A 21212-nucleotide genomic window follows, 5' to 3' on the forward strand; every position below is an offset into this window, starting at 1 on the left:
ACATGCAATAATGTCAACAGTTTGACTGCTTGATGTCCAAAAGTAGAGAAGGTTTTGGAAAATTGCATATATTACGATTTTGGTCACACCCCTCAGGCCCCAGGGAGGAAGAGATAAGGAACTTCACAAGTTTTAATCCCTTTTAATAATTGGCTCGCAGATATTATATGCAAAAATTAGTTAATATTGGTTAGACAGTTCCAGAAAAAAGCTGAAAAGGTTAAACGTTTACGACGGAGTGACGACAACAAAGAGCAGTAAGGCCACCAGAGTGACCAACAATGAAGGAACAACAAGGTGCACAGGTTTGATAATGTAACAGTTAAGAACTCGTACCCGCTCCCTAGAATTAATGATTATCCGGAACAATTAATTTGGCCTGAGGCGGCATTTTTATATGAGATATTGGCAAGTTCTAGGAGCTAAGCAAGATAACAGATAACAGTCTGTTGGAATTCCCATGGACACGAATTGTGCTCCTTTGCTAGCTGACCTGTTTTTGTATTCTTATGAAGTAGATTTATTTAAAAACTTCTACGCGAGAAGAAACAATCTCTTGTTGTGGCCTTCAATGTGACATATTAAAGGTGAAGATAACGAACAGTGATCAATCTCATAACTCCTATAAGCAATACAAAATAGAGAGTTGGGCAAACACGGACCCCTGGACACACCAGAGGTGGGATCAGGTGCCAGGAGGAGTAAGCATCCCCTGTCGACCGGTCACACCCGCCATGAGCTCTATATCCTGATCAGGTAATATATATTGATATATATATAGAATATCTGTTTAACCATTTTTTTCTTGTCGCGTAGATCTATTGACGACGTTTTGTCTATTAACAATACTAAATTTTATTCACACGTTGATTCGATTTATCACAATGAACTCGAAATAAAAAACACCACATAGTCTTCCACATCTGCTTCATACTTAGATATTTTATTTAACATAGATGTTAACGGCAAAAATAACAACTACATTTTATGACGAGCGGGATGTGTTCAGCTTCTCCATCGATATAGCAATACTCCATTATCACGTGCATGTGGTGTTTATGTCTCTCAACTGATTCGATACTCAAGGGTTTGTTCTACGTATGCTCACTTTTTAAATTGAGGCAGGCTACTTAGTTGTTATTACAGGGGTTTCAACACTCTCGTTTAAAGTCGGCATTTCGCAATGCCATGGTCTTTATAACGATCTAATACACCTGGCATTGAGTAAAATGTCGTCTGATGTGTTTCATACCATGTACCAATTGTTAGACCGTTCTTTACATACTGATTTTGACTATGGATTACTCCGTTTACCTGATCAAATTTTATCTATGTTACAAGAGCCAAAACAGAATATTTTAAAAGATCTTTTATCATTTCAGCAGCAATTTTATGGAACTCGTTACCAGATTTTATAAGAAAATGTACAACTACCACATCTTTTAAATCAGTCTATCTAAAACATTATTTTGACACTCAATGATACTCGTGTGTTTATTGTCTCTTTTCATTTAGTTCTTATCTGTATGTATATAAATTGTGATATTTCCATGCTTTGTGATATATTATGTTCTCGATATGTATATATGTTATAGACAGGACCACAATGTAAACTAGTTTATACAACTAATTGTGCAATCCTGTATAAATAAAGGATATTATTATTATTATTATTATCAAGATATAGTGCTCACGGCGGGTGTGACCGGTCGACCGGAGATGCTTACTCCTCCTAGGCATCTGACCCCACCCGCGGCATATCCAGGGTTCATATTTTGTATTTTTATTGGAGCTATGAGATTGATCTTCACCTTCTTATTGATTAAATATCGATTCTTTTTAAATCGTGCAAATGTCCACCGTTAATATATTATTGCACATTATGCAATTATTACTTCTACTCCTTTGGGCCAAATCTCGTCGCAGTAAATGACCATATTTGAAAACTTAGGAATTTATTCAGATGAACGTTTGGACAGTAAACTGAGTAAATGAATCACCCACCGTGAGAATTAAACAACAGAAACATACTGACATATTGACAGTCAAGTGTGCTCAACCAATGAGGGATAATTCAAACTCCCTTAGTATACAGCCGCATACCAAATCAGTCACTGCAGAGAAATGTGACCAATCAAGAACGAGCGGAAGTCCACATGTAAAGGTACATAAATGAACATACCGTAACTTCGACCGCAATTCACTCACTTTCTGCAACAACATGTTCAGATATATCAAAATGCAAACCAAATGAAATACGACTCCAGCAATCTGCCAAAATATACATCTACTGGAGCAACCCGTACTGCACCTACAGATTTATCCTCAGTATGCAACACGTGCTCTGCATCCACAAGTGTGTAGACAGTATATGTACCCAATAAACGTTAAATGAGGTGCCTTAAACTTGCCTCAATCAATGTAGAGAACTTTCACTCAAATGAACTCTACATCTCGCACTCGGCCAATAATAATAATGATATCATTCCCATATACAAAAGCACTGACTATACCTATTTGAAAAAAAAAATATTTTGAGGGATTTTGCCAGGAAAATGGACTGTAACATTCATAGAAAGTGTTTTGATGAAGAGGATCCAATATGCCCAAAACTAGAGAAGGGGGTGTGACCATCATGTGGAAAAAAGATCTTGACAGTGCCGTAAAAATTATCCATGAAGTTGGAAAGACAATACACTAACTCTCAAATGTCAGGATGCAAAAAGGACATTGTGTACAGCACAAAGGACCGAATCTACTGAAAGGAGGCACCCAAAATTTACAGAGATTATGAGTGCCAACTCTTAACAATCCACGCCTCTTTTTCAAACTCATTATATCACAACGAGAAGGAAAAACGATAATAGATCATCTCATCTGTTTATAAATGATGTAAAACTGTCAGATGAGGACGAGATTCGTGAAGGCTGGACTCAGTACTTCAAATAACGTAGTCAACCAACTGAAAACCCGAGATATGATGAGGAATGCAGACAACAAGCGGAACCTGACGTACCGAAGGACTATGTCGGCAACAACAGAGCTCTAACATACGTACGGAAAGCAGTCAGAAAACCACCCCGACCTTGAAACAATGGAAAAGTTCTGATGCTCATCATATCACTGCTGAACACTTAAAATATGGAGGGGTCCATCTCTCGTACTTACTCTGTAGGCTTTAAAAGCGTTATCATCTGAGGAAGAAAAAATACCGGATGCCTTTTAAAACGGTCCGATCACTCCTATATATAAAAAAACAGAACAAGCCACTAGATGACTCTAACACCTATAGGAGAATTACTATTATTATTGGTAAAGTGTTTGAAAAGTTACATTTGAAAGCCATACAGCGGAGGATGGATGAACAACAGAACCCATGACAGCGGGACTTCACAAAGGGCACTTCACCGGAACTTGTATTTACATCACTGCTCCTAACTGAGGCAATTTCAGAATCAAATGACCTGAAAACAGTATCACATGCAACATTCCTGTATATGGTGTCCGGATAGGGCCATTTGCAAAAGCGTGACTGCGCGTTAGCCACAACACGCCGTCACGCCAACAAGCAACGCGCCTTCGCGCTCTCACGCCAACAAGCAACGCACCTTCGCGCTCTCACGCCAACAAGCAACGCGCCTTCGCGCAGACAAGCAACACGCCTTCGCGCTCTCACGACAACAATCAACGCGCCTTCACGCTCTCACGACAACAACCAACGCACCTTCGCGCTCTCACGCCAACAAGCAACACACCTTCGCGCCGTCACCCCAACATGCAATACGCCTTCGCGCCGCGTTGCTTGTCTGCGCGAAGGCGCGTTGCTTATTGTCGTGAGATCGCGAAGGCGCGTTGCTTGTTGGCGTGAGAGCGCGAAGGCGCGTTGCTTGTCTGCGCGAAGGTGCGTTGCTTGTTGGCATGAGAGCGCGAAGGCGTGTTGCTTGTTGGCGTGACGGCATGTTGTGACTAACGCGGTCACGCTTTTGCAAATGGCCCTATCCGGACACCATACCTGTATGCTACTAAAATCTTTTATACTGTTTGGCCTGCACCAATGCTAAGAAAACTCCATAGGACTAGTCTGTGCCTGTGTCAGGTCAATACACACCCACACTTCTCAGTTGTAATCTTATCTTCCTGCATCTCTACCTTAGATACTAAAGTCACTATAACACGTCACTACATTCTGGTGCTCTTACATGTATGAAAGATAAATCTTGGTGCACAATTTTAACTTTAATTTTTTAAAATACTTTTACGTTATCAACATGTTGCCCCTTTCGAATATAAATTTTGGTTTAAATAACTTTCTTTCTGTGATGTTTGTACTTAAATCCCGAAATTTTAAAATTTTAATTTTAACCTTTTAAGCGAACCCAGCTTTATAATTGTAGTAAGGTTTTAGTCTCAGCACACCCAGTATATAAAACGGTACTCCAAGAAGTGAAGGAATCTCTTATCAACCAACCGATACATAAAGCAAAATCAAAATAGATATTGAATATTTTGAATTAGATATATGACTTTTTAAAAATTGCTCGTATATGTATAAACGCATCATCACATAGACTCCTCCTCCCCCCCCCCCCCCCCCCCCCCCCTTCCCCTTTCCGTACCGGTCATCTGGTATCTCGTTTTATAGTGTTCTGTAAAAAGTCGAGCACGGTATTAAAAAAATTAATAACACATCGGCGGGAAAAATCAATCATGGCTGCTACTGCAACATCGAATGCGATTACTTTGAAAGGGTCCACAGAAATTGTTGCTGAATTTTTTTGTAAGTCTCATTAATTGCTGGTAATAATTTTGACTCCAATAAATTAACAGTGCTGCCGTGAGTACGTGCGCAGCTTAAGCCATGCATTATTGCACTAGTGTAGCGGGAAAAGTGGCAATTTTTGTTTTCATATATTTTGTACAAGATCGGTGTCTTATGCTATTCCTGGACAAACATTGTGACGTTGAATGCAGGGTTTGACATTTACTTTTTTGAACACTAGACCAGTCGGGCTACTTCAAATGATTTTTGCTAGATCTGACCAACTTTCCAGAAACTGATATTTTCTCCATATTTAAAATGTACTTTATTCAAATGACAAACATTACGTTTGCATGAACTAAAACGTATTTAATTGTCTAAAAAAGCTTTAATCTTGTATTTCAATTTAATGCTTTCATTTTCAAACACATTTTTCTGTTTCTTTAAATTCTACCCGGCACGGAAATTCTCTAGTCCATTAGAATAAAATGCATGACCTCAACCGTTTTTTTTTTTTTAAATCTCTATTCCATAGGCTCTGCTTTGTTTCTTCCCAACCTTTTACTTTTTTTCTCTTGGGACATCTTTCCTTGAGGACGAGAAGTCATATTTAGATATAGACATTTCCGCACATATGTCAACACCGAAAAATGGCTGTTTACGACGTAATTTATTAATTTGATTAACACTTTCTTATATTTGATTCAAATAAACTGGGTTTTTTAAAATGAAAATAAATTCATCTAAAACATAACTTTACATGCATTAACATTGAGTAGATGTCTTAAAACATCACTTCCGACTGCGACTTATTTATTAGAACTAAATATAGAGATTGGGTCATCACGCGGTTCAAAATTGCTCGCAAACTCTACAGTTATTCTTTTTTAGGTAAGAATAAAATATCTTATGGTTTAAAGTAACACGACCAGTTGGACTAGTAAATCAACATTTTACCCGGCTGGACGTATCATTTAGTAGACTCAGTTGGTCGGACGTGCCTTAGTCTCAAACCCTGATGGCTAAGATTATGTGAAGTCAAAAGATGACAGCATAGCAATTTCAGAAGAACCTACAATTTTGCGTTTCCTCATGGCCATTTTCTAAATAGATCAAACCAAAGACCAGTGCTCGAGCTGGGCTTCGCCATTTTCGCCAATGGCGAAATTTTTTCAAAAATGGCGGAAAAAAATTTAAAGTGGCGAAAATCCCTTTTTGCAATAAATTGTATTTTAAAATTTCCTTTGTCAGTGACACATTATCACCTGTTTGTTTATGCAGTCAAAATCTGTTTATTCAGTCAACGCGTGCGACCGGAAATCTCGCGTCGCTCCAGTGCACACAGAGCTGGTGACGAAGGCCAGATAATAGCTGCAGGTAATGTATGGCTGCAAAAAAGTCGGTGATTATGTAATAAAGTACATCGGACAGCTGTGTACCCTGCTGTGGTCAATTGTTTAACATTTAAATTCTTATTCATTATCGTGTTATCATCTCCACATTGATGTCAATTCTTAACCACAGAACCGACCAGTAATTAAATTGGCCGTATTATTGAATATAATGTATATACATCAATTGTTTGTTTTTGCGGCCAAGCTCGTTGATTACAATGTTTTGATTGTGATGTGTTTGATTTCATAAACAATGTGGTCGTTCACCATTAATATGGACATAGCAATTTTAATAAATAATTTTTTCTGAAGTTCGATGCGCAACAGTATAAAAATGCTAATTTCATAAGACTATGCACCCCATACTATTTTGACACTAAACTTGTAGCTTCTGACCCTAGTCAGTCTAAAATGAAAAAAATATCTGTTTGGCTTTACTGTCAACCCCACCTGCTCAAACACCTGATTCTGTCCAAATTGCAAAATCTTCCATACCAAAAACGGAAATATAATAGGGAATGGTTGAGATACGACTCTAAATTGGGCTTGATGTTTTGTGACATCTCCATTTCGGGCAATGTACATAATGTTTTCACTGAGGGGTGTAGCATCATGAAGTTTATATTTATATCATTATGATTTATTATCTGATTTTTGATTTCCATAATAGAATTTATCAAACAAATCAACTTCTTATTATTTCAGAAAGAAGTGTTTAGGTATGGTAGCTGGATATGATTAAGTAATGTAACTGATTCAAAATCAGTGTAATGTAATGAATAAAACAATATGATGGAAATAATTGTAAAGCATGAGATTATTTGCGCCGCGCCGCACCCCGAAAAAGTGGCGAAAGGGAATTTTGGTCCAGTGGGAGCACTGCCAAAGACCTAAAGAATGATACAATTTCCTAACATTCCTCCATTTATAAACTATACTACCGTCAAATGGATTAGAAAATGTAGCTGAACATTCATTAGTTTAACTTTTTAGAGGAAATAGTTTTTGTACTGTGATGAACCGACAAATTAATTTGTATATGTTTTTATTCTTCCATTGACTAGCTTGTGTACAAAATTACATGCTTGTTGTTCCACGCAGTCCAAAACAGGTGGCTCCTCAGTAATGACTCGGGGTTTATCTCCCCAGTATACAGAATATTTTATTTCTAATTCATTATGATATGTACAGTGTAGGTAACTTGCACGTGCAAAGTTCATTGCATTCACACCTACATGCACACAGAGGATCAACCCAGTGTCTTGTGTAAACTGCTAAATGAACAGGACACTCATAGATTTATTGTTCCCATGCGACAGGGTATCCACATTCTGCACAGGTGAAGCAGCCCTGAGGCTGTTTGGATGCCAACAGCTGAAATTCAAGATGGCACCGCGATTTCTATAATACAAAATGTCCATGTCGCAGTCGCATTTCCAGTGCTCCCACTGGACCAAAATTCCCTTTCGCCACTTTTTCGGGGTGCGGCGCGGCACAAATAATCTCATGCTTTACAATTATTTCCATCATATTATTTTAAAATTATTCATTACACTGATTTTAGCATTTTGAATCTGTTACATTACTTAATCATATCCAGTTACCATACCTAAACACTTCTTTCTGAATTATTAATAAGTTGATTTGTTTTCTGATAAATTCTATTAGGGAAATCAAAAATCAGATAATAAATCATATAAATATAAACTTCATGATGCTACACCCCTCATTGAAAACATTGTGTACATTGCACGAAATGCAGATGTCACAAAACATCAAGCCCAATTTAGAGACGTATCTCAACCATTCCCTATTAAATTTCCGTTTTGGTATGGAATATTTTGCAATTTGGACAGAATCAGATGTTTGAGCAGGTGGGGTTGACAGTAAAGCCAACCATAGATATTTTTTGAATTGTAGACTGACTAGGGTCAGAAGCTACAAGTTTAGTGTCAAAATAGAATGGGGTGCATAGTCTTATGAGATTAGCATTTTTATACTGTTGCGCACCGAACTTCAAAGAAAATTATTTATTAAAATTGCTATGTCCATATCAATGGTGAACGACCGCATTGTTTATGAAATATTCGAACTAAAATCAAACACATCAAAATCTTGTAATCAACGAGTTTGGCCGCAAAAACAAACAATTGATGTATATACATTATACACAACAATACGGCCAATTTAATTACCGGTCGGTTCTGTGGTTAAGAATTGACGTTAATGTGGAGATGATAACACGATAATGAATAATACTTTAAATGTTAAACAATTGACCACAGCCGGGTACACAGCTGTCCGATGTACTTTATTACATAATCACCGACTTTTTTGCAGCCATACATTACCTGAGGAATAGCTTGGCCTTTGTGACCAGCTCTCTGTGCACTGGAGCGACGCGAGGTTTCCGGTCGCACGCGTTGACTGAATAAACAGATTTTGACTGCATAAACAAACAGGTGATAATGTGTCACTGACAAAGGAAATTTTAAAATACAATTTATTGCAAAAAGGGATTTTCGCCACTTTAAATTTTTTTTCACCATTCTGGAAAAAAATTCGCCATTGGCGAAAATGGCGAAGCCCAGCTCGAGCACTGCGCATTTCCCGAATTTCTGTTTTTTTGTTTTGTTTTTTTTGAAAAATTGCAAAATGCGTTGGGCAGCGCGAGCCTATATGAAATGAATGCATATGTGACAGGATGTCGATAAATAGATATGTGACTCCCATTCTCGCAAATACTTTTAAATATATAGTAAGACAATGCGATGGGCAGCGCGAGCCTATATGAAATGAGTGCATATGTGACAGGACGTCGGGGTTCACTCGCAAAAAGTTGCGATCACTTGTGATTTTTCACTCAGTATTTCAATTTTTAACTCGCATTTAGCGAGTATTTCCCCTTAATTTCGTTGCCTGATATACATTTCTATGTAACTCTTCCGAACTTTCAAAATTATTATCTTCCTCTAAGCATTTTTTATGGCGGCTATTCCATGATATATAGGGTTCATGGCGGGGGTGTGGCTGGTCGACAGGTGATGCTTACTCCTCCTAGCCATCTGATCCCACCTCTGGTATATCCAGGGGTCCGTGTTTGTCCAACTCTCTATTTTGTAATTTTAAAGGAGTTATGCAATTGATCACTTTATTATTTTCACCGTTTGTGATCAAGTGCTGAGCTAACCTCAATTCATATGAATAGATAATATCGTATTATATGCTACGTTTATCACAAGAATGCATTACTTTGGGAGTGTAAAGCGTAATTTACATTTGCTAATGTATAATTGTACGCCTGATTTTCAACTTTAATGCATATTTGGTATAATTCAATGAGTATTACGATCATACAAACCTTATTTTTGAGCTCTGTAAAATTTATATCTAGTCTACTATTGCAGCATATGGTATCAACAGCATACTATACCAGAGAGGGATTTACCCACCAGAGAGTTTTACCAGAGTCCAGAAATATGGTCTCACTCTTCTAGTTACGTCTGATGATATGTTAAAAAAGTATCTTAATACAGTTGTTTCACAAGTCAAAGGTAAGTACACAGGTAACTTCAGAACTGTACCTCAGGTGGGGGTGAGGGGAGGGGGGGTTCAAAGAGCTACAGTTCTGCAGCCACATATTTTACAGCTGTGTCTGTCAGTTTGTCTATAGGATATATGAAGTATGTTAATGTACGTGATGATATTCAACCTTCAGAATGGCTGTTTAATATGACGGTGAAAAAGTTGGTGGTTGTCATCAAAGATGTGGACACAAATGAGGTATTAGAGCGATGGCAGTTTGATGTTGAGGGGGATAAAGAGGTCATTAATGAAAGGTAAGGAGCAGGAGGGGTGGACAGAAAACGGGGCTTGAAACTAACTTTTTATGTCACCAGTCCAACCAGACTGATAGGGTATAATTTCAACCAGTCCGCAGAAAAATTTATTAGTCCACCAGGGTTTTCCAGAAATAATTAAAAATATTGCGTTAATGTTATAAAAATGAAATAATGGAATTTAACTTTATTGCCCCAGCCAATATTCTAACACTTAAGGCCAATTCAACTTAATTGATAGATTATCATCATCGCCCACCCCAGGGTCCCAACTTCGACTGAATACCTTAGGGGCCAAGTGGGCCCCCGAATAAGTAATACTGTTAGCCCACATGAAATTTCAGTAACCCTCACATATCATGAAATTGAATACCATGGTTTCTTTACAAGAAAAAAGAAATATCAGGTCACGTTGCAATTTATTTAAAAAATAAAATATCAATATTTAAATTCTGTTTCCTTCTCCGTAATTCTTTCGAATACTCCTCTCTCATTTCCATTCTCAATCTGTCAACCTAGCAAAAATATCAGAGTTCATGGACTTTATTATCTTCGCGGCGTCTGACTTAAACCCGCGTTTCTTCCGACTTTTTTTATGTGATTTCAAAATTTCTCAGCTTTAAGATGTTGTCAAGTTTATAACTTTGGCAAGCTGTCACAATGATTGGACCTTTCGTGTCATGTTTTGTACACACATCACGTCATCCCCTTTTCGCCGTCATCGAACCATATTCTCCCCTTCTTTCCGCTTTGGTAAAAGCAGACGTTTTCTTTTCGTTTGAAGTAACCCTTGCGTTGTTCAACTTCTGGTTTAAGTATATTTTGGAAGATTTGATACCACAGGAATGTCTCGCCAAGTGGCAAAACTTCAACCGGAAATTAAACTTCAATTATAATAGGACTCGGATTGGTCGGAAAGAAAAATGTTGATCGGACAATTACGGCCGCCAAGTGGGCGATGAGAACAGAAAGTTTAGTCGCCAATACGAGTGGGCGAGCGATAATTTGGAACCCTACCCGCCCTGAATTTTTTTATTTTTCGAAACTTGCGATTTCCGGAATATTTTCATGTCCGACTCCGGTATTTACACTTCTTGTTTACATTTCCAGTATAGCAATGTGAAAAGCCACGTGACAAAAATAGATCTATATGGTTTTCTTATTACAGTCTATGCGAAAGACGTCGGACCTGACCGATGTGCAGTGCCTCAGGTCCGACGCATCATTTTTTACACCGGACCGGAATGTCCGATGTCTCAGTGTCCGGTTTTGAGCTTTACTATTTTGATGCGGAGTCATTTAAATGTTTGTTATAAGTAAAAAATAGCACACAAATCCAAATACGTAAATGAATGTGATTAAAACCGCATGGACTGTCTAGAGTATTATACGAGAGGGATCCCTGGTATAGTATTACTAGTATAATAAATGAAATTCCCTTGGTTTTGCATTTTCACGTGTTTCACTTTTTTACATTAGGTTTTTCGGTCTGACAAAATATGGTTCGGTCCGGTGTGTTCATTGATTACACAGGACCGAATGTCCTGTGTGGTCCAAAAAACTTTCGCATAGACTGTTATTATCTCGCATTTCTTACAGGCGTAAATCTTGAAGAAGTTAGGTATATTTCTGTTTGAAATTAAAGCTTAACCTAGAATTCGTCTGTGAAAATGGAAGAGATTGATATCCACCTGGCAGTAAATGATGCGCATCTGTTGGAAAAAAAATCGTTTGTCTTTAATATTTTTCTCAGAAAATAAAAAATAAAATCCTCCCACCCGCCCCATACCTTTTGCTGACCCTGGATGATAATCTACTAATTAAGTTGAATTGGCCTAATGTGAGACTTAATATTTACTATTCAGGTTCGTCTGATATTAGCTGCAATAATGTAGCCCTCTCTGATTTTTTTTTTTTTTTTTTTTTTTTTTTTTTTTTTTTTTTTTTTTTTTTTTAGGGAGAGGGCTACAACTCCTTAGGATCTCCGTAATGGTGCAAATGCGGGAGTGATTCACTCCCGCAACATTTGCGCTCATTCTAAACATTTCCTGACTTTCTTTACGTAAATAAAATGATATTTTATGTTTCTTAGTCATTATATAAATTTACAACCTGCAACTTTAGATTTGTGAGGCTCTATTCTACCGTTTTCAACAATTTCGATAAATTCCAATTTCTCGATTCATATTTGTGTGCCATGTTTGATGTACTGAAGTTTCAACTTCCGGTTGTCAAGTCATTTGCATATGCCATATAAGGTAGTATTTACATCAATGGAAAAGTATGGAGGCGAAAGCTATTTCGTCGGTATTGAAAAGGTTTGAATTTAATATCAAGTTAAAAACCGAACAGCAGAGTGTAAATTCTTTCTGCAACAATATGATTTTCCTTTCTTTGTCGAAGTGGCTCGAGTAACTACATTTTCGCGCTGATTGTCAATGATTAGGCTTTTCATTAGATCCACCTACGAGATCTCGCGATAACAAGCATGGCGGAGCAGACGAAGAATTTTGCATGCTGTACATTATATTTAATGAAAAACACCTTTATTAGACATGCCCGAGCACAAAGTTGGTACTCCTTTTGGTGTAAACAACATTTGGGAGTAATACACAGAGTTTATTATCGGTTATTCATAAAATTATTTTGCACCATTACGGAGATCCTATGGAATTGTAGCCCTATCCCGAAAACGTCAGAATTAAAAAAAAATTGGATAGGGCTACATTATTGCAGCTAGTCTGATATCTACAGAGGAATGACAAATACGTGTATAAGATTCCATAAGTGACGTTTTAGAAGATTGACCTGTCCCAAACATCAGTCTGTCTGCCAGACTTTTAACCAGTCACAGACTGACGGGTATATGTTAATTTCGAGCCCTGAAAAAGCCTGACCAATGTACAGAGCCTGGGATCCAATGTATACACTGGGCAGTAATATCACGGTGTTCGGTTTCATTATCAGTATGGTATGGCATAAGTACTTGTTCTTATGATAAAACACCATTTCAGTTTTAGTTTGGTTTGTTGTATTAATGTCAGTAACCTGAATTGAACATTTTTAACTTGCTTGTTATACATGTAACTATCCTTCCAATTCTTTTCAAATTTGGAATGGGGCATCTTTGGGACAAGGGGAATATAGACTGTAATTGACAAGATCTTTGCGCCCCTGGGTTTCCTGTGGAAAAATTGCTATAAATCAATCAATTTTCAAAAATCTTGTCTACAACTGCTTATCTGTAGGTAAAACTAAATACATAGTCATGTACAGCTGGAAAGCTTTGACCAAATTTGTAGATTTCATGATCCCCATGTATGACTGATGTTTATTCATGCATTTGTTTTTCTTAAGAAAGTTGGCAAATTATGAGTTTGTTATGCCTCCTTAAATTTAGATGTGAATGTTGCAATGGCACACTGAACTAGTGTTGTTCACCTTGGTAACTTGATAGAAATATTTAAATCTCCTTCCATTTCTCCATTTTATAGTAAGCCTCGTGAGAAGTCCGAGAAAGACATCAAAAATGAGATCTGTTCCGTGATTCGACAGATTACTGCCTCAGTTACATTCCTCCCCCTGCTTGAAGGTGCATGTAAGTAAACACAGACAGAAAACATAATTATATCCCCCCCACCCCCCGCAACAAAGTTGTGGGGGGTATACTGGAATCAGGTTGTCCATCCGCCCGTCTGTAGACGCAGTGGTTTCTGAGCTCTAAAGCACTATCCTTCCCACCTACAGTCACCATATTATACATGTGGACTACCCATGGGACGAAGATGTTCCCTATCGAATTTGGGGTCCAAAGGCAGTGATTTTTTTTGGGCCAAAATGCCACCGATATTCGGCTGTTTCCCTTCACTAAAATTAGCTATTTTTTCCCAATTATATATATATGTTTTTCCCAATTTCAAATCTAGGGAAATTAAGCCATTTAAAAAAAAGGTTACCGTATATTGCTGACAAAGAGTAAATACGTTTTTTTCTTCAGTTTTATTCTCCAAACCACTGCACATGCAAAAGGTTTTGTAAAGAATATGTAAAACAACAGAGGCATCCATATAAGCAGATATGCAGCGAAGTATATAGTTTCCAGATACACATTAAGCCATATTGTTGACGCATATGTAAGGTCAGGCTAATAACAGGAAGTGGCCAACAGTATAGGGTTTTACTAAAATCCGAAAAATACAAACAGGAGAGACATTCTGGAAACTTGATTATTAATATAATTTTTACAAGATTATGGGTACAAATGCTGGTGAATTGATAATTTATTATTTTGTTTATGAAATTAGACAATAAGTATTTCTTAGAAAAAGTAAATAATATCTATACAAGGTGTGACTTTTCCAATACATATTTAATGTTAAATAATGATTTATGTTATGGTTTTAAATCAGATCTGAAATAAACCTTAAACAAAAAAAATTGTTATTTGATTATTTTATGCATTTTTACCATTTTAATTTACTATGAATGATTTTTCCCAATTTGAGGAAAATGTCGCTAATTTTTAGCTGAGTTACAACGAAGTTGAACTCGGCTATTGGTTTGGTGATGCGGGTGGGCGGTTGGGCGTCAACAATTGGTTTCCGGATGATAACTCGAAAAGTTTACAATCTAATCAAATGAAACTTTGATATATTGTTGGGTACCAGGTAAGGAAGACCCCTATTGATTTTGGAGAAAAATGATCAAAGGTCAAGGTCACAGTGACCGAAAATAGAATGAAAATTTCAGGAAAATTTGGTTTCCGGATGATAACTCTGAAAGTTTAAATCCAAATCAAATGAAACTTTGATATATTGTTGGGTACCAGGTAAGGAAGACCCCTATTGATTTTGGAGAAAAAAGGTCAAAGGTCAAGGTCACAGTGACCGAATATAAAATGAAATTTTCAGAAATATTTGGTTTCCGGATGATAACTCAGAAAGTTTAAATCCGAATCAAATGATACTTGAAGATATTGTTATGTACCAGGTAAGGAAGACCCCTATTGACTTTGGAGAAAATAGGTCAAAGGTCAAGGTCACAGTGACTGAAAATAGATTTAAAATTCCAAAAGGATTTTGGTTTCCAGAGGATAACTCGAAAAATTTTAATTTGAATCAAATGAAACTTGGATATATTGTTGGATACCAGCAAAGCAAGGCCCCTATTGATTTTGGAGAACAAAGGTCAAGGTCACAGTGACCGAATATAGATTGAAAACTTAAGACAAATATGGTTTCTGGACAGTAACTCGAAAAGTTTAAAACTGAAATTAGTTCTTCACAATTATAAATATACCACGTCATTCCTGGCTTTACAATGTATCCCATGCAACTCGGCTCATGCACCCCTGGGTGCATATACTGATTTTTCCCAATTCAAAAGGAGCGGTGGTAGTTTGAAAAACAAAAAAAATCACTGAAAGGTCAAGCGCACTGGACATCGAAGTAGCAATATGGCTTCTGTGTTCTAAAGCGTTATTCTTTACAGTCACCATATCATACAAGATGGGGTCCCAATAGGGGATCAAAGTTTTACATGCAAATTTATAGGGAAAATCTTTAAACATCTTCTTCTCAAGAACCACTGGGCCAGAAAAGCTGAGATTTTGCATGAAAGCTTTCTGATATTGTGCAAATTCAAGTTGTTTAAATCATGGGCCCCGAGGGTAGGATGGAGTCACAATAGGGGATCAAAGTTTACATGCAAATGCATAGGGAAAATCTTTAAACATCTTCTTCTCAAGAACCACTGGGCCAGAAAAGCTGAGATTTACATGAAAGCTTTCTGATATTGTGCAAATTCAAGTTTGTTCAAATCATGGCCCCCGAGGGTAGGATGGTGCCACAATAGGGGATCAAAGTTTACATGCAAATATATAGGGAAAATATTTTAAAATCTTCTTCTCAAGAACCACTTGGCCAGAAAAGCTTAAATTTACATGAAAGCTTCCGTACATAGTGCAAATTAAAGTTTGTTTAAATCATAGCCCCCAGGGGTAGGATGGGGCCACAAGAACCATTGAGCTAGGAAAGAATTTTATATGAAAGCTTCCGACATAGTGCTAATTCAAGTTTGTAAAAATATGACCCCTGGGGTAAGATGGGGCAACAATAGGGGATCAAAGTTTTACATACAAATATATAGGGGGAATCTTTAAAAATCTTCTTCTCAAGAATTACTGGGTCAAAGAAGTTTACATTTACATGAAAGCTTCCTGACATAATGCAGAACCAAGGATATTAGTTCACATCTAGTCGTTATTGTTTAAGTATGGAATGAACCGTGATTCGAATTGGCTGGCTACCTAACATGGCTACTTCAACAAACGAAATCATTCAAACCTGCGAGTTTTTGGGTTGTATGGGGCTTTAATGTATATTTGAAGGTATGCTGGGACACACTTATAATAGGAAAATATGTGAGGAATTTTAAAATATTAATTTTATGAGACAGCAACACAAGAATACACGAAATAAGGCCTCAACCGTGTGGCGTAAATCGAAGGTTTTTACAAGGGGTAGATCTGTAGCTCTATGATCTGTCCCAATATTTTTTCAGAGAACTACAGTTCTGCAACTAAAGATTTACATGTGAATATATAGGAAAAATCTTTGCAAATCTTCTTCTCAAGAACCACTGGGCCAGGAAAATACAAATTTACATGAAAGCTTCCTGACATTGTTTACGATGAAGCGTTTAACCGACTAAGACAATGACTCCGGTATTCAAAGTCAATTCACCAAACGGGTTGATTCGTATGTAAATCAATTTGCCCGATCGTTTTGGTCACCTTGGGCAACAGGCAACAATTAATTTCCACCCCTGATCTATAGGTGAGGGAGACTGGAAATTGTAAATTTCTTGACCCCCACCCTTAATTTTTGGGTAAAAACTGAAAAATTGATGTATTTCTTTAAAAATCTTCTGACATTTTTACATAAAACCTTCCTGACATTATGTTAAAATCATGGCCCCCAGGGTAAGGATGGGGCCACAGTAGGGAATCAAAGTTTTACATACAAATATATAGAGAAAATCTTCTTCTCAAGAACCATTGGGCCAAAGAAGTTTACATTTACATGAAAGCTTATTCCTTGCATAATGCAGATTCAAGTTTGTAAAAATCATATCCCCTGGGGATAGGTTGGGACCACAATAGGGATCAAAGTTTTACATGCGAATATATAGGGAAAATCTTCAAATATGGGTCAAGTTGACTCGGGTGAGTGATGTGGCCCATGGTTATCTTGTATTTAGCTCACCTGAGCTCAAAGCTCAAATAAGCTATTCGGATCCAAATTCTCACCATATCGATATTTTAAGTGTATGGTGTACAAAGAAATAAACCAGGCTGGAAGGACTTTTAAGTTAATGCGTATTGTAATTGTAACATGTCAGAAAAAGAAATTCATCATGATTGACAGAATTGAGATCTACCTTGCAGGTGCCTTTGATTTGTTGGTGTACACAGATAAGGACATTGATGTACCAGAGTCATGGGGTGAGGATGGACCTCAATTCATCACTAATTCAGAGGAGGTTCGATTGAGGTCCTTCACCACCAGTATACACAAAGTCGACACCATGGTGGCCTTTAAAAAATAAACTTGATGTTTGTGAAGAAGGATATTTTCTGTTCAAAGAAAGAAGAAATGGATTAAATTCTGTCTTCTTGGAGCTGGCTCTGGAGAGGTGCTATAAATCAGTGCTACAAATGTGTCTGACATCGGTGATGTGGAAGGTCATGGATCAACATGTGAAAGTAAAGAGTGCCTTGGAAGTTATTTCTGCTGTGTGTGTACATCATGTGTGAACTGAAAGTGTAACCAAGAGTTAGTGTTCTTAGTTTCAGTTACATGTAACTTACATATATTTCAGAAATTACGGTTGTTATGATGCGTTGCACAGGGTGTATGACTATTACACTGTATTTGAATCTCAGATTCCTATTTTCATCATTGAAGTCAGGAAGCTGAAATTTAGTATATGGTTTACAACTGTATATTTACAGACTGGGTTGAAGTTTTGTTACAGTGGAATGGTTTTTACAAGATATGTGGGACTTCATGCAGAATATTATTTTCCAGACTTTTTTTTCAATATGTTTTAACTTAAGAATCTGAAATTTGACATGTGGTTGCCAAATGATGAGTACCTACAGAAAATTTCACTTTTGTTGACTTTTGTAAATGAAAGCCTTACTTTCGTAGTGGGGTGAACTTCTTCAATTTTTGTTTTTCACCATGCTTTGATTTTGGGGACATGTATTGCTTTTGCAAAACTATCAGAAATAAATGTTTATTTTGAAATATATGTATTGGTGTTTACTTTCTGAAAAGATATTAAAATTGGCCATTACATGTAAATTTGATATAAATCCCCTGTGGAGGTAAATTAATGAGAGCAGTAAGTGTACTTTCATTTTTTCATTTATTGAGTGCTGACAACTTTACAATACACCTCAGGAGTCACAAGACTACTGTAACCTCAGTCCACTTTTTCAAAACAGCAAACTAGTCATTGTATAGAGTGGCAGCAAGATGGCCAAAAAAAAAGTCAATGATTTGGATAAATTTTGCTATTTACATGTATCATGAGTTTTCTTTTTATTATTATTTTATTTATTTATATATATATATATATATATATATATATATTGTAACCCTGGAAATTCCAACACCAACAGTACTATGGCCGACATGAGGAGGGGGGGGGGGTGTCAAAGAAAGTAATGTGTAAATGCTACTCTGTTAATACATAAATACATTATAAAAAGCAAACTGAGCTTTATATTTAGAAATGTGCTTGTATTTTGGTGTATGTAACATGATGCTAGTACTTGTATTTACATTTGATATTTACTATAGGATTAAACATTCTTATTGAAGAATTTATCAATGTGTAAACTCTGGACATTTTACTCACAAACTGAATAAAAGTGATGTTAAGTTTGTGAGTAAAATGTCCGGAGTTTACACTTCGATAAATTCTTCCAAAAAGAATGTTTGATTCTTATAATTCCAATTCATTCACTTTATTAACAATTGCAAAAATTTGAATAGTTTCCCCGCACTATGTTATTTGTTTTCAGGCGTGTATGAATACATCGCATTTTCGGATTTATTGATGTATAAACTCTTGTTCAGCTTTATTTTTGTGCAATCAAAACAGTTGTAATAAATAACATTGGAATTATAAAATACTAAAGCTGTTTTTTACAAGATTGTTGTTTTAATTGTTTTGTATCTTGTCCGAGCTGAAGCGATTTTGATCAACTTTTTCGGATGCATTTGTGTCTGTATTGCTGTATGTCTGGCATTTTGATATTCTCAAAGACCATGGGAGCAATCACACCCAAGGTTTTCTAGAATAGAAGGGATTCAAGCTTGTTCTAATAAAAGTCTATGTCCCCTTTGAAAGGGAGAGATAATCATGAAAGTGTTAAAATAGGATGGAGGCATTTAAGAATCTTCACTAGAACCATTGTTCAGGAAAGGACTAAACTTGCATAGAAGCACCCTCGTATATAATGTTGATTTAAGGTATTCAATGTATAACAAATGGATAATGGAACAAATTTGAATGATTTAAATCTAAAGAAATGTTTATTGTTAAAGTATGATAAATTTGAAGTGGGTCAAATTCACATGACTGGTAAATGATTAGAAGCTTCACGGAAGGATGGGGTGACAATAGGGTATAAATTTTTACATACAAATATGCAGGGAAAATCTTGTGAAAAATCACTGGGCCAGAAAAGTTTACATTCACATGAAAGCTTTCTGATGTAGTCCAGATTCAATTTTGAAAAAAATTGTGGCACCCGGGAGTAGGTTGGGATCACAATAGGGATCAAAGTTTTACATGCGAATATATAGGGAAAATCTTAAAATATGAGCCAAGATGACTCGGGTGAGCGATATGGGCCTCTTGTTTAAACATGCTTTTCCCATAGCAGTAATGAAAATGGTAATTGTGGATTATTTTTATTTGATGAACCTACCATGATTACAAAAATCCCACCATCCATTTACTAGATATGATCGTTGCACATTGAATACACTAAGTTCTTGAAAGTGGTGCTCTCTAGATCACGATGGGGTTCAAATTATATATAGAAATGTATAGTGAAGTTTCTCTTGGAATTTTTAGCTCACCTGAGCTGAAAGCTTACGTGAGCTTTTCTGATCACCTGTTGTCTGTCCGGCTGTAAACTATTTACATTTTAGACTTCTTCTCCAGAACCACTGGGTCAATTATAACCAAACTTGGCCAAAAGTATCCTTGGGTGGAAGGGCTTTCAAGTTAGTTCAAATGAAAGGCCATGCCCCCTTCAAAGGGGAGATAATCACAAAAACAGGGTGGGGTCATTAAAATATATTCTCAAGAACCACTGGGCCAAAAAAGCTGAAATTTACATGAAAGCTTCCTGACATAGTGCAGATTCAAGTTTGTGAAAAGCATGGCCCCCAAGGGTTGGATGGGGCCACAATAGGGGATCAAAGTTTTACATACAAATACACTATATAGGAAAAATCACTGGGCCAGAAAAATTTACATGAAAGCTTCCTGACATAGTCCAGATTCAATTTTATATTGCACGCGTATCGAGTTATTCTTTAATAAGATATTGAATGTCAAACATGGCTAGTGATGCAAAGGCATGCTTTTCATCTAAAGTACCGTGCTATAATTTGGTACTTGTATTTCAATGGTAAACAGGCAAGGAAATACATGGCGAGTTACCCGATGTTTATGGGTCTTCTGCACCATCTTTTGCTCAGTTTGAATTTTTGGTAGGGGGATTCAAACGCGGTAGAACGTCTTAAGAAAATGAAGCCAGGTCTGGATGCCACCGACGAAGAAAGTTCGGTATCTGGTATACTCTGATAGGCGAATTCAGGTGGAAGAAATAGCTTTGACATTTCACATGGTAGCGTTTCAACAATCTTGCATGATGTTTAGGTATGCGCAAGCTAACATCCCGTTTAGTCCCCAAATCCCTTGGCGATGAGCAAATGGCAACCAGAGCATCAGTATGCAGCTCCTTCAAGCATTTTAGGTCAAAAGATGATTTTTTTTTTTTGCGTCTGGTGACTGTAGATGAGACTTGGGTTCATTATTATGAGCCAAAGAATAAAGCTCGGAGTCATCAGTGGGTATGGTGATGGACACAGTATTTTGGGACGCAAAAGGCGTTATTATGTTAGCCCTTTT

General features: G+C 36.9%; 1 protein-coding gene across 1 annotated transcript; it reads left to right on the plus strand.

Annotated features, from left to right (window-relative positions):
• The first annotated feature begins 4685 nt into the window (after positions 1–4685).
• Positions 4686–19218, plus strand: LOC125671196 (mitotic spindle assembly checkpoint protein MAD2A-like). The gene is made up of 5 exons (XM_048906722.2): positions 4686–4777; positions 9561–9707; positions 9872–9992; positions 13487–13590; positions 17440–19218. The coding sequence occupies exons 1-5, from the start codon at positions 4708–4710 to the stop codon at positions 17598–17600; spliced, it is 603 nt and encodes a 200-aa protein (XP_048762679.1). The 5' UTR covers positions 4686–4707; the 3' UTR covers positions 17601–19218.
• The last annotated feature ends 1994 nt before the right edge of the window (positions 19219–21212 follow it).

This window comes from Ostrea edulis, chromosome 4, assembly GCF_947568905.1.
Source record: "Ostrea edulis chromosome 4, xbOstEdul1.1, whole genome shotgun sequence".
In the NCBI taxonomy this organism is placed as follows: Eukaryota; Metazoa; Mollusca; class Bivalvia; order Ostreida; family Ostreidae; genus Ostrea; species Ostrea edulis.